This window comes from Chiloscyllium plagiosum, chromosome 15 (assembly GCF_004010195.1).
Source record: "Chiloscyllium plagiosum isolate BGI_BamShark_2017 chromosome 15, ASM401019v2, whole genome shotgun sequence".
Classification (NCBI taxonomy): Eukaryota; Metazoa; Chordata; class Chondrichthyes; order Orectolobiformes; family Hemiscylliidae; genus Chiloscyllium; species Chiloscyllium plagiosum.
Genome location: NC_057724.1, coordinates 36,906,320 through 36,920,459, shown reverse-complemented (window position 1 = coordinate 36,920,459; position 14,140 = coordinate 36,906,320). Strand labels below are relative to the sequence as shown.

The 14,140-nt window shown below is 40.0% G+C and overlaps 1 protein-coding gene across 5 annotated transcripts in view; it reads left to right on the top strand.

Annotated features, from left to right (window-relative positions):
* Positions 1-14,140, top strand: part of nhsl2 (NHS-like 2) — a 322,641-nt gene that overhangs the window by 284,438 nt on the left and 24,063 nt on the right. For all 5 annotated transcript variants that reach the window (XM_043704715.1, XM_043704713.1, XM_043704718.1 and 2 more), the window contains exons 3-4: positions 11,786-11,919; positions 13,670-13,865. In XM_043704715.1, the coding sequence (XP_043560650.1) occupies positions 11,786-11,919; positions 13,670-13,865 (330 nt within the window). The remainder of the gene's footprint in view (positions 1-11,785; positions 11,920-13,669; positions 13,866-14,140) is intronic.

Below are 14,140 nucleotides of genomic sequence, written 5' to 3'. Positions count from 1 at the left end.
GACATCTTGCAAAATGCCCATATTACAGAGGAGGAAATGCTGGATGTCTTGTAACGGTTAAAAGGGGATAAATCCCCAGGACCTGATCAGGTGTACCTGAGAACTCTGTGGGAAGCTAGAGAAGTGATTGCTGGGCCTCTTGCTGAGATATTTGTATCATCGATAGTCACAGGTGAGGTGTTGGAAGACTGGAGGTTGGCAAACGTGGTGCCACTGTTTAAGAAGGGCGGTAAAGACAAGCCAGGGAATTATAGACCGGTGAGCCTGACCTCGGTGGTGGGCAAGTTGTTGGACCTCAGGAAGTGGTCAAGATCGGTCATCTATGTGGCGCTTCTGGCTGAAGTACAAGCCACTGTAACCATACTCAGCTTAGCATTGCACTGAGCACCAGCTGCTTTTCAGTTTTTGCTGCTGCTTCTTTCTCGAGGATCCTAATCCCAGCTGTAGCTTTGTGAACTCCTGCCCTGCTACGCCAGAAAATATGTGATGCATTGCTAACAGAAGTGGTTTTTATTTTTCATAATAGTTTTCAAACTGGGTCCATGACAATTGGAAGAGACTTTCTGGGGTCTGTGACCCAGGGAGGGCCTTACAAGTGAATGATGTGGCAGGCCATATAAGGGATGATGATTGAGAGCAACTGAGTGAGTGGTGACCAGTGCCATACTTAACTCCCACTCATTTCCTCCCGGACCTCAAATCACTTTCTGCTTGCTTCACCCTTGCAACATCTTCTACTCCATTCCTTCACTTTCTTTCTCTCTCTGTGCTCCCACTCTCTCTTTCTAATCCCTTCTTGTATTCTTGGGCTTTCATTCTATGCTCCTGCATTCTTCCCACTCCCTGCTCCCTGTACTCCTACGCTCACTGTACTCCCACTCTGGGCATCTGCTCTCTCCAGGTGTTGTTGTCCTTATGCCTCTACTGCTTCCTGGATTCTTGTTCTTTCAGGCCCTGGCACTCTGTGATCCTGCTTTTTACTTACTCCTGCCAACGATAGACAGACTGTACTGTAAGAAGCAGGAAACCCGAATCTCACAGAGTGACAACCTGTTTTCTGAGAAGCATCATTAAAATGTGATGTTACCATTAACTTTTTAACAATGGCAGCTAACCATTACAAGTAGGTTGTAATGATATAGTTTAGCTGGCGAGTCTAGGATTACTAAATAAATTTTAAACTATCCTTCAACCTAAAAAAAAATTGAGAACTACTCACATATAGTGTGTTACACCTTGGATGGTAGATGAATCTGCCTTTTTTGCCAAATCAAAGAAAAATACTATGGATACTGGAAATCTGAAATAACATAGTCAATAGATCTAGAAGCTTCACTGGAGAGAGAAACAAAGTTAATGCTTCATGTGTGTGACCATTCATCGGGACTGGATGGAGTTAGAAATATAATTCAGCATATTATATTCACTGCTCAAGATGGAGTCAGCTGTACTAGGGAGACCATGTGTCAATTGAATGACAATGATGCAGAAAATCTCTGATTTCCCAAGTGTTATCCTGAGCCATTTGTCACCTGTCTTTACAATTCTGTCCTTTTTCCTCTGTGTGATATTTTTCAGTATAGATTTTAACAGTTCCAAACCATAATGTCTACCCCATTTTTGTTTCCTTTTTTACAGGTTTTGATGTTATTCTTGTTTACTTGTTCTTACTTTTCAAGTGGGAATCATTTATCATATCTCCTCTTTGTCCCTTGCTCTACTTCCACTCTATATTTCTTGCACCAACTTTTTGGTCATCTCGTCTTTCCTGTCTTCAACATGAAGAATGTTACCCTTTCTTCGTTTCCCTATCTGTCCACTTTCAATTGCTGAAGCTTTTCTAATTTTTTCCTGGATGTTATGTATGGTCATTGAGGCGTAAACATGATTTCTCTCTCTGGATTCTGCACCACCTGCTGAGCATTCCCAACATTTTGGCTTTTTGTCTGATAATGCACATCACTCTTCTTAAATATTCCATTGGACATGTAACTGTAAATAGATCATCATATTCATCAAAAGATGTGCAGGTTAGGTGGATTGGCCATGCTAAATGCGAGTTTACGGGGATAGGGTAATAAAATGGAGGGCTGTTGCACACTCGTTGGGCTGAATGGCCTCTTTCTGTACTGTATGGATTCTATGAAAATTACTACTTTAGATAGCAGAGATTTAGGATTGTGAAAGTTAGGCTGTGAATTTTTGTTAAATCACTACAACTTTGGTGGAACTGCGATGAACGATTAACCCATGTTCATTGTTTCTGATGAAGGCAGTGTGCCAACTTCATGCCAAGTGCTGGTTACCCTGACTGGAGTGTGGAGCCAGCAACATGTGGTTGCACTCCTTAGCAGCTGCCCCAAAATCATGAGAATTAGTTAAAATCAGCCTGCATCTCTTAAAGCAGAAATGAATTTTGACTCGAGTAACTACTGGAAGGCAATTGACAAAAGAGTCAGGCCTAGGAAGACACAAGTTCAGCAAAAGAAAAGCTGGAATGCACTGGAGGCTCTGGTTGAGGAAGTCTATATAAGAGCAGAGAGGTTGTGGACCTGGAGGAGGCCAGCAGATTGTCCAGCCAAATTCTGAGAAGGCAGAGGAAAAAGAGAACCTTTCTGTCAAGGCCACGAATCAAACTCCCAAAACCTGGGTATAATGCAGAAGTAGTTAAAATTCACCTCACATAGCTGGTCAAATTCAGTGAATGCATCTTCAAAGGCAGAATGGTTTTATGAAAAACTAATCATGTTTGACTAATTTGCTAGAGCTCTTTGAAGATGTAACAAGCAAAGTGGATAATGGAGATCTTGTAGATGTAATATATCTGGACTTCTGCAAAGTACTTGATAAGGTGCTGCATAAAAGGTTAATTCACAAGGTTGGATCATATGGGAGTAGGGGTAATTTATTAGCTTGGACAGGCTTGGACAGTGTTGTCCTCATTGCACAACACTCATTATATCTTGCCAAACTGAAAAGGACCCATTTTATACCTAATCTTTGTGTTCTGCTAGCTATGTAACCTTCTTGCCATGGTCTTTCATTTGATATAATAACTACAGTGGGACCTCTTCAAATGCCTTCTGAAAATCTAAGTACTCCAATTGATCAGTCACACATGATTTCCCTTTCATAAAACCATATTGACTCTTCCTGATTCCACTGAGATTTTTCTGAGTGACCTTAATAATAGATTTCAGCATTTTTCCTATGACCAATTTTAAGCTAGCTGGCCTGCTGTATTCTCCTACTTTTCTGTCTCCTTCCTAACTTGAAATGAGGAATCACATTTGCTATCTTCCAATCTGAAAGGACCTTTTCAGAAAATCAAACTTGAAACAAATGCATGAGTAGCTCACAAGACCCATATTTTAAGATGATAGGATAAAGTTCTGAGGAAGGGTCACTTGACCCAAAATGTTAACTCTGATTTCTCTCCACAGATGCTGCCAAATCTGCTGAGCTTTTCCTACAATTTCTATTTTTGTCTCTGATATACAACATTTGCACTTCTTTCTGTTTTTATAAAGTACATTAAAATCTGGGACATTTAAAATCTTTTTCATGGAGTGTGGGCTTCACTGGCTATACCATTGCCCATTTCTAATTGCCCAAGGAGCAGTTAGGAGTCAACCACATTGATATGGGTGTGGAGTCACATGTAAACCAGATCAGGTAAAGACAACAGATTTCCCTACCTAAAGGACATTATAAAAACCCATCTAGTTCACCAACTAGCAACCGTAGTTACATGGTTGCTATTAAGCTAACTTTTAATTCTAGTTCTTTATTCACTTAAAATTTTGCCAGCTGCTAGGGTGGGATTTGAAGCCGTGTCACATGCCAGAGGATTAGCTCGGGTTTCTGGATTACTCATCCAGTGACATTACCACAATGTCACCACCTTCCCCCTTACCAGGTTTTTATTTTGAATAGTGTTTTTTTGAGTACTCTATCCCTGATAATTTTCACTGTTTTAAGTCCCTCCCTTTCTTTCACCTCCTGATTGACAATTATTTATGGGATATTAATTGTATTGCCTACAATGGAAACTGTTGCAAAATATTTGCTCAGATCATCTGCCATTTCCTAATTTTCCATTATCAATTCCTCAACTCACTTTCTAGAAGACTAGCACTTGCTTTACTTGCTCTTCCCATTTTTAAGTACTGATGGAAGCTCTTATTTTTTCATATTTCTCACTAGCTTTCTATCATATACTGATTTCTCCCTTGGTAATAATTTTTTGTTATTGTTTATGTTCTGCTCAATCTACTGATTTGCTGCTCACATTTTCTGGTATTATATACTTTTTTCTTTTAATTTGAAACCATCTTACTTAGTTAGCTACTGTTCTTAGTCCTTCCCTTTTTAGTCCTCCTTTGTGATGGAATTCATCATTTCCATATATTCTGAAATATCTTCTTAAATGTCTGACATTGAGTGTCTCCTGAGTTACTGATTTAACCCGCTTCCCCCACTTCAGTATGAGTTAGCCAGAGTTCATTTCATGCCTTCAAAATTGCCCTTTTACTTAATTTATTTCCATATATGAAGGTCACTGATCCTTGAGACATGCCATAGATAACTGTGATGGGCCATTTGTGGGAGATGCTCTAGCTGCAGATTGACAGTGAGAGTGAAGCCAGGTGAATATAGTCTCGCTGAGCTATATGATGGAGGTGATAGGTTGGAGGAGGAGCTGCCACAGACCAGGGGACTCCGTAGTCTTTGACTTCAGGCGGAGAACAAATAAAGATTCTGCGATTGGCCTCAGGCTCCAAAGTTGGGAAAGTGTCAAAAAAACATTCCCACTGGTTCCTACATTAACCATAATTGGAAAATATCTATCTCCTAACAGATGTTACTTGACTAGAATGTTGGAGCCACTTCCCTTCTCACGTCTTCAGCCAAAATTGCAGATCTCACCTGAAGATGCCAGCAGCCATGATCTGCACATTTACAGTCATAGAGATGTACAGCATGGAAACAGACCCTTCGGTCCAACTCGTCCATGCTGAACAGATTATAAACTATTCTAGACCCGATTACCAGTATTTGACCTCTATCCATCCAAAACCTTCTTATTCATGTACCCATCCATTTGCCTTTTTAAATGTTGTAATTGTACCAACCTTCATCACTTCCTCTGGCAGTTCATTCCATACATGCAACACGGTCTGCTTTAAAAAGTTGCCCCTTAGGTCCCGTTTAAAATCTTCTCCTCTCACCTTATACGTCTGTGCCCTAGTTTTAGACTCCCCTATCCTGGGGAAAAGACACTGATTATTTACCGTATCCATGCCCATCAAGAGTTTATAAGGCTCAATAAGGTCACCCTTCACCTCTGACACTCCAGGTAATTTAGCCCGAGCCTATATAGCCTCTCCCTATAGCTGAAACCCTCCAACTCTGGCAACATCCTAATAAATCTTTTCTGATCAACGTCTTAACAATTCAGAATAACCATCCTGCTTGTTTGCTCAAAGAGCAGGTTAACATTGAAACACAACAGGAAGACAGTGGGATCTGAGTGTAGATAAGTTCCTTCATTTTATCAGTTGAAATTTGCCAGACTGACGTGAAAACTGGAACCTTAGTATTTATGCTCAGGCCTGAATAATTACTGTACAGATGAAGCATTGATGAACTTCTGAACTTTTGTGAGTGGCAAGTGTCAGATTGCTTGGAAAAAGGGGAAGACACTCTTTTGAACTCTGAGAGTCAATATCTAAAAGGGTGGCATCATATAAGAGTGTTATTGCTTATCCTATTTGAAACCTCCTCTTCGGATTTCACACATTGCCTAACATTTTACTTCCTCTTTCCAAACGTGTAAGTCATATTGTTACAGCCATTATAAAATTTACTGCAGATGTTATTTATTAACCTTTCCTGCACTGATCACATTTTTGCAAAGTGGTTTTCTCTTCTCAAGATACAGAACTACACAAAGATTATGAATTCGCAAATCCTGGAAATCTTTTAACACTTTTGCAACAAGTATGTGCTCTGTGTTAGCTAGACAGTGCATGCCCATTGATTGTTAATAAATTAGTTTATTTGATCATTATCTCATTGGATTTTATGGGAACTTACTGTGTACAAATTGGCTGCATTGCTAATTGCCTGAGCACCCCAATGTATAAAAACATAGAAGCCAGATCAATTAGTTGGAGTATTTTATAGATCTTTGGTCTCCATATTATTGAAAGGATAATAAGATACTAAAGAACTTTCAAAACATTAAACAAACTGAGGATCTTTTGTCAGAAACAAAATTGAGTGATGACCTAAATGAGGTGGTTAAAATTATGAGAAGGCTTGATAAAATAAGATTAGAGAAGATGTTTTTGATTTTTGTGCCATAAACATAACAATAACAACAGGGATATCAGGAAGAGCTTTTTTGCTTAGAGTGATTTAAAATGTGTTGCTTGCTGCTTTCTGGAATAGTTGAGGTGAACAGTCTTAGATGCAATTGAAGTAGTGCTAAATAAATGCATGTGGGATAAAGGAGAAACAGGATATCAGCAGCAATTTGTTTTTTTATGGGATCTTTTAAAGTTAAAAAAGAGCAAGATTGACATTGAGCCACATTACAAGACACCGGGGCCAATAACGTTTTTACTCAGTGAAGTAGATTTCAAGGAGTGTGCTATGCGAGGTAGCAAGGCTGTGAACTTGCAAGAGTTCCAGAGCTTGAGTACTGGACAACCAAATCCATAATCACCAATAGTGCAGCATTTAAAATTGTGGAGACCAGAATTAGAAACACATAAATCTCTTTAATGATTATGGGGTTGGAGTAGTTTACCAAAATAGAGAATAGTAAAGCCTTGGAGGGATTTGTAAACAAGCAATCCCTTGGTCTTAAGACTAACTTCCTGAATGAGAGCACTAAGGTCTGGGGTGATGGGTAAGTAGGACTTGGTACAGGAGCAGCTAAATTTTAAGTGATTTTTATGTTTATAAAAGGGTAGAATGTGGAATACTCACAAAAACAGACTGGTACCACCTCAGTAGGTGAGGTCGCACAGCAAACAACTTGATGGCTACAGACTGTGTCTTGCATTTTGCTGACTGTGATGCTTACAGATGTTCAAGAGAGAAAAGCTTTTGGACTGAGATCAGATGACATGTGGTCAACAGTAAAATAATGAATTAAAGGAGCTAGTGACAGCATAAAGGAGCTGGATTCATTAACATCCATTCATGTTAACTTATTAAACTAACAAACAGCTTCAAAAGAAGCTGACACTGACAACCAGCTCAATAGAGATTTATTGTAGATGAAGACTTTGGATGTAACAATACAGGCTTGTCACTAACTATAGTTATAAGCAACAGTCCATCAGTTTTATTATGATGCTTAATAAACTACTATCATAGGGCAAGCCAGACAGAGAATAGCCAGGGAATTCCTAGAGGCATGGCATTCATCCACAAACTCCATCAACAAACACATCGACCTGGACCCAATATACCAACCACTACAGCGGACAGCTGAAACTGACAACCGGAAGCGGCAGGGACAGACCACTATAAACACCGGAGGAAACACCACAGAAGCGCTTCGCAGGAGGCTCCCAAGCACTGATGATGTCGCCTAGCCAGGGGACGAAACATTTGCAACAAAAACTTCCAGCTCGGCGAACAGAACCACAACATGCTTAAAAGCATTCAAAGTAATGGTGATTTAGAAATTACCGATGGGATGTGAGTTCTGAAAGTATTAGATTATTTAAATGTTGTTATTTTCCATCCTGAACATTTTCTTTTTGCCACCTGAAGTGTTATATTTCTAAGTAATTTAATGCCAACAAATTAAATATCTTAGTCCACTTGTCAAATTCAGTCAAACAACGTTTTCAGACACCCGTTTCTAAGTGTATCTAAATTGTATCTAAGTTGTACCAATTCCACAAGTTCAGTGAATAGATGAAACTAAAGAATGTACTTCCACTAGGGAATAGCCAACTTACCTCCCACAGAAAGCAACTGAAACCAATATTAAATAATTTTAATCTTCTTATGAATGTGATGCAGACAGTGGAACTTAATCCTCCAGCCAGGCCAGGATTGCTCACTTTTTTTCAGGCCTTCTTTAGGATACAATAAGCAAATATCTGCCTCTTGTGGAGGTGCAAAATCAGTGGATAGCCCAAAGTAAAATAAAATTTAGGTTCTATTCTGACCTTAAAGACAGGAGGCTTATTAAAGAGATTGGTGCTTTCAGATAATTAAGTATGAAACTGTTATTCTTACATTTCTTGGATGTTTTGTTTTTGGAATTTTCCAATTTTGGTCTCAACATCCACCATTTCAAATGCTGCACTGTTGGTGGCCATGGATTTGATTATCCAGGTCTCAAGCTCTGGCTTTCTTTAATGTCACATGAAGTAGTCCATGTTCCAATGCAAGAAGGTCTGGACAAGTTTGGGCTGACAAGTGGCAAGTTACATTCTCACCATAGAAATGCCAGACCATGACCATCACCAATAACAGTCAAGCTAACCACTGCCCTTGACATTCAATGGTACTTCCATCGCTGAATCCCCCACTATCAACATACTGGAGGTTACCATTGACCAAAAACTCAACTGAACTCACCACATAAACACAGTGGCTACAAGAGCAGGTCAGAGCCTGGAAATTCTGTGAGAAAGTGAGGACTGCAGATGCTGGAGAGTCAGAGTCGAAAAGTGTGGTGCTGGAAAAACACAACAAGAGAATCGACATTTTGGGCATAAGCCCTACATCGGAAATAGTGTGTTGGTAGATCTAGATTCAAATCCCAGCTCTACCAGAGCCGTGTAATAGGGACTCAGATAGAGGTTGAGTTGATGCATCTTACAAAGTTGAGAGAGGGGGCGCTTGTGGAGCAGGGGTAGTGTCCATATCTCTGGGCCAGGAGACCCATTTATTAACATTTCATTATACCCTAGGAATACTGTTGTGAGTAATACACCACCTGACTCCCCAAAGCCTGTCTATCTATCTACAAGGTACAAGTCAAGACTGTGATGGAATACCTTCCACTTGCCTGGATGTGTGCAGCCCCAACAATACTCAAGAAGCTTGATGTCATCCATGACAAAACAGTCCACTTGATTGCCACCACATCCACAAGCATGTACTTTCTCAACCACCAATGCTCAGTAACAGCAGTTTGTATTTTCTATAAGATGCACTGCAGAAATTCACCAAAGGTCCTCAAAAGCATTTTGCAAACCCATGACCACTTCCATTTCGAAGGACAAGGGCAAAGATATATGGGAACACCACTACCTGCAAGCTCCCCTCCAAACCAATTACCATCTTAACTTGGAAATATATCACCGTTCCTTCACTGTTGCTTGTTAAAATCTTGGAATTCCCTCCCTAAAGGCATTGTAGGTTAACCTACAGCAGATGGACTGCAGCAGTTCAAGAAGACAGTTCACTACCACTATCTTAAGGGCAACTAGGTGCAGGCAATGACTGCTGGCCAGCCAGTGACATCAACATCCTACAAATGAATAAAAACATTGAGATATTTTGGTGCTGGTGACCCCCAAGGATTTAACTTTGTACCCATTCTCCTTCTCATTTACACACTGCCACTTTGTGACATAATCTGAATACACATTGTTAACTTTTGCATGTATGTTCAGAACACCCAGCTCGACCTCAGCACCAATTCCTCCACTGTCTCTAAATTGTAAGACTGCTTATGCAACATACTCCAATTAAATCTTGAAAGACATAAGCTTTTGCTTTCATTCTCCACTCCAAAATGCATTCCCAACTGCTGAATCTATCCCTTTCTCTGTCAATAATCTGAGACAATTTGTCCATAAGTTTGGTGCCACATTGATTCCAAGACCAGCATCCTACAGTGCATTCCCATCATCCCTAATACTGCCTATTTGCACCTCTGTGACACCGTTCAAATTTACCCTGTCCCTGTTCGTTGTATTGAATTTCTCGCTCATGTCTTAGTTTTCTCTCAACTTGACTATTCCAATGCACTTGTGGCCAGTTTCTGACATTCTTCCTCTGTAAACTGCAGACCTGCCAAATCTCTGCCTGTGTCTTTAACAGCAGTAGGTCTGTTCCTGTATCAATTCTGTGCTCCCCAATGGCTCCCACTCATAGAGGTCCCAATCATGAGGGACGTAGATAAGTTGAATAGCAAAGCTCTTTTCCCAAGGGTGGAGGACTTCAAAACTAGGGGACACATTTTTAAGGTGAGAGGAGTAAAATTTAAAAGGGATCTGAGAGGTTTTTTTATCATATAGTGAGTGGTTCATATGTAGAGTGAACTACCAGAGGAAATGGTATAAGCAGGTATGGTTACAATATTTAAAAGGAACATGAATAGGAAAGGTTTAGAGGGGTATGGGCCAAATGCAGGGAAGTGGGACTAGTTTCAGAAACATGGTTGGCATGGATGAGCTGGACTAAATGATCTATTTCTGTGCTCTATAACTCTATGACTCTTTGACCAAGCTTTTGATCGCTTGGCTATTCCTTTATGTGGCTCGATGCCATACTTTGTCTTATAAGGCTTGTGTAAAGCACTTTGATATATTTCCTCACATTTAGAGATGTTACATCAATATAAGTTGTTATTGTTGTTAAGGCCTGTGGAAGTTTGTGAAGTCAAAGGTGTTTGATAGGAGAAATTGGGCATGTGTAAAATGGGCATGTACTTATGTATTGCCCTTCATACATTACAGCTTAAGATCAAACTCACTCCAAAGAGATTTTCTGAAACCTCTAACCTCTCATTTAAACAGCAAAACATAAAGTCAGAGTTTCCATTTAAGTACTAACTCTACATCTGCAGGAACTGTAAAGAATGTCATAACTAGTGAAATTAATATTGAATTTTATTTTTTTCTTAACGTTGGAAAATATGGCAGCTAATGTTTATACAAAGTTCTGTAAACAGCAATGAAACAAATCGCCAAATAACAAGTTGACATTTCTGTCAGGGATCACCTAAATGACCGCTCTAAAAGTAACACCAGGTTTCTAAGGGGACAGGCTACCCATGACCAGCAGGAAGACTGTGCAGTAACCTGCAATATTTACCTGCCCTTTATAATTTCTGCACCCTCTTCAGGGACAATCAGCACCTGCACCTAATCAGTAAATTAGGAAAGTTCTGAAGCAATGCTGTTTGAGAGTAGAGATGAGTTGGTGGGTGGGGGAAGGTCTAACACAAATTGTTCCTACTGTGCTGTGGTGATTTGAGGACCAACAAAATCCAACTTTATAGCCCTTTCACAAGCAGACACTAAACATCATCAATAACTGACCTGTTAAAAATGCTCTTTCACAAGTCCCATCTTCCTGGAGTTGTTAAAATGTGTTGATTAAAAATATTCCTAATAAAGGAACTTTTTAAGAATTGGATATTTCAGTAAATGAACTGATTTGTGAGAGAAGTCTTCATACAGAATATCTGCACACAGAGAGTGGCTGGACTGCTGGAGGGTACATAAAGTTTTGTTTGTTCAGGTTGTGAGCCATTGTTTCATAACTCCCATCATTATGAAGCAACTCGATTTCATCAGTGAGCCATTTGCATTGTCATTTAGATAATAAGCAACCTTTAGACAGTCTGTAATAGAACAATTATTGTGCCTGCAATTGCAAAGATTGGGATTCAGAATTAACTTTTAAATTTGGAAATGTTGAAATCTCAAGTAATAGCAATTTTTTTTTCAGCCCATCTTGATCCACGTCTCTTCCAACACACCCTAACATGTTGAAATGTGCCTCTTTCTTTCAGAAGAGTTCGGTGAACCTATTGTACAGAACGAAGTGGCTGCAAATACTTTTGGACACAAACCAGTTCTCAACAGAGAGGCTGTTCCTGACAGTTGCCCCAGAAAAGGGGAAAAGCGTATGGAATTTGTTTTGATGGTAAGATGTCCTTATTGTACCATATTAGTAAAATATAGCTGTCTTTTATTGAGAAATGTGTTCAAGAAAACACAGCGACAGGGGTTTTGCACAGGATATAATAACTAATTCTTAGTTTCACTCTGCTAACAGAAGAAAATTAAACTGAAAAAGTGCGTGGATCTATGTTTTATTGTGTGTCTACGTGTTTGTGTTGCGTGTGTCCGTGTATGTTTGTCCATCTATTCTATTGTGTGTCTATTTACAACTAATACCATTAAACCTCGAAACCTGGTTCAATGAACATTACAAGATGACATTGCAATCTCAGCACCAGTGAGTGTTGTGTCTGCCTTTATGTGTGCACATATTTGTTTGTGTTTCCGTATGTGTGTCTGTGTGGTTATGGGCATGTGTGCTTCTGGGGTTTCTCAGATAGGATAATGCACAGCATGATAATGTTTCTTATACATAATAATTCTCCTGACAATCACAGAGTTCCATGGTTAATGTCACATGGGTTGGAGAGGATAGATTTGGGGAAAGGCATCACAGTGGTAATGTCACTGGACTAGTAATTTAAAACCTAAGACTAATATTCTGGTTTGAATCACATCATGTCAGATGGTGAAATCCAAATTCAATAAAAAACCTGTAATTAAAAGCTAGTGGTGACCATGTAACAATCATTATGCCAGGTATATCCTGACCCACCACCAGGACAGACTCATCAGAGGTGATGGAAGAATAGCATACATTCAGGAGGGTGTTGTCCTGGAGGTTCGCAAAATTTGACTCTGGTTGCCATGAATTGCGAAATGGGTATGGAAACAAGCATTGAGGATGACACAGTCTGCCCTGAAGAGAGAATATAATATTGGAACCCGTGAGGGTATGCACTTTGGCAGGGAGAACAGAGGAGCTAAATATTATTAAAATGGTGAAAGACTATGGAAAACTGCAGCACAGAGGGATTTGGATCTCCTCTGGCATAAATCACAAACGGCTGGCAAACAAGTTTAGCTGGTAATAGGAAAGGAAAATGGAATGTTGGCCTTTATTTCAAAGGGAATGCAATAAAAATAGGGAAGTCTTACTAAAACTATACAAGGCACATCTTGAATATTTTGAACAGTGCTTGTCTCCTTGTCTAAGGAAAGTCATATTGACATCTGAGGCAGTACAGAGCCATTCACTAGATTGATCTTGGGCATGAAGAGATTTTCTTATAAGAGGTGGATTATGTTGGGACTGTACTAACTGGAGTTTAAAAGAGTGAGAGAGGACCTTATTGAAATGTACAGCATTCTTCGGGGGCTTGATGGGATAGATGTCGAGAGGTGTTTTCCCCTTGTGGGAAACTCTAGGACCAGAGGGCATAATCTCAGAGTCAGAGGTCACCCATATGAGACAGCAATGAGGAGAAGATTTTTTTCTCTCAGAAATAGCTAATCTGTGGAACTTGGTCTGCAGAGGTGGTAGTGGCTGTATCATTATGGCTGAAAAAGACATTTTTTTTAATAATTAAGGGAATCAAGGGTTCTAGGGGAAAAAGCAAGGTGTGGAGCTGAGGATTATCAGATCAGCCATAACCTTATTCAATACCATCAAGTGGATTTGATGGGCTGAATGATCCACTTCCACTCCTACATCTTATGGTCTTTTGAAATATTTTCTTCAAACTCTGGATTTTTTTTTAAAGCAGTGCTATATATTTAAAACATTTATTGAAGATCAATTTTTCATTGGTTTGTATATTCTGTTGGGTTAGCCAAGCACAAGATCGAGCAGTGAGGATGAGACAACCACCATTGGTATAAGACCACAAGAGCTATTTCTGAACTCGCCATCTACACCAGAGAAGCCACACAAGTGGATTCAGCCCATATCACCATCAACACCAGAGGAAAAAAGGTGGCACCACACGCGAACTACTCAGGTGGATCTTATACCTATCAATGTGACTGGTATGGTTTATTCCCTTTTCCTGTTTGTTAGGCTCACACTGTTGGCTGGGAGACAATCAAAGAGAGCCAGAACTGAAAGGCAGGGTTGATCACTGAATTGAGGACAAGGTTAGTCAGTGCGGAGTGGAGAAGGGAGTCAAGGTCGTTGGGGTGACAGCAACTGCCTTTCCTGCTCAGGAATGGAATGGAATCTCCATGTTAGATGGCATTGCCCACCACAGCCAATGGGCCAAAGGGAAGCCACTCCTGGAGCTTCCCACTGCCCCACCAGCAAA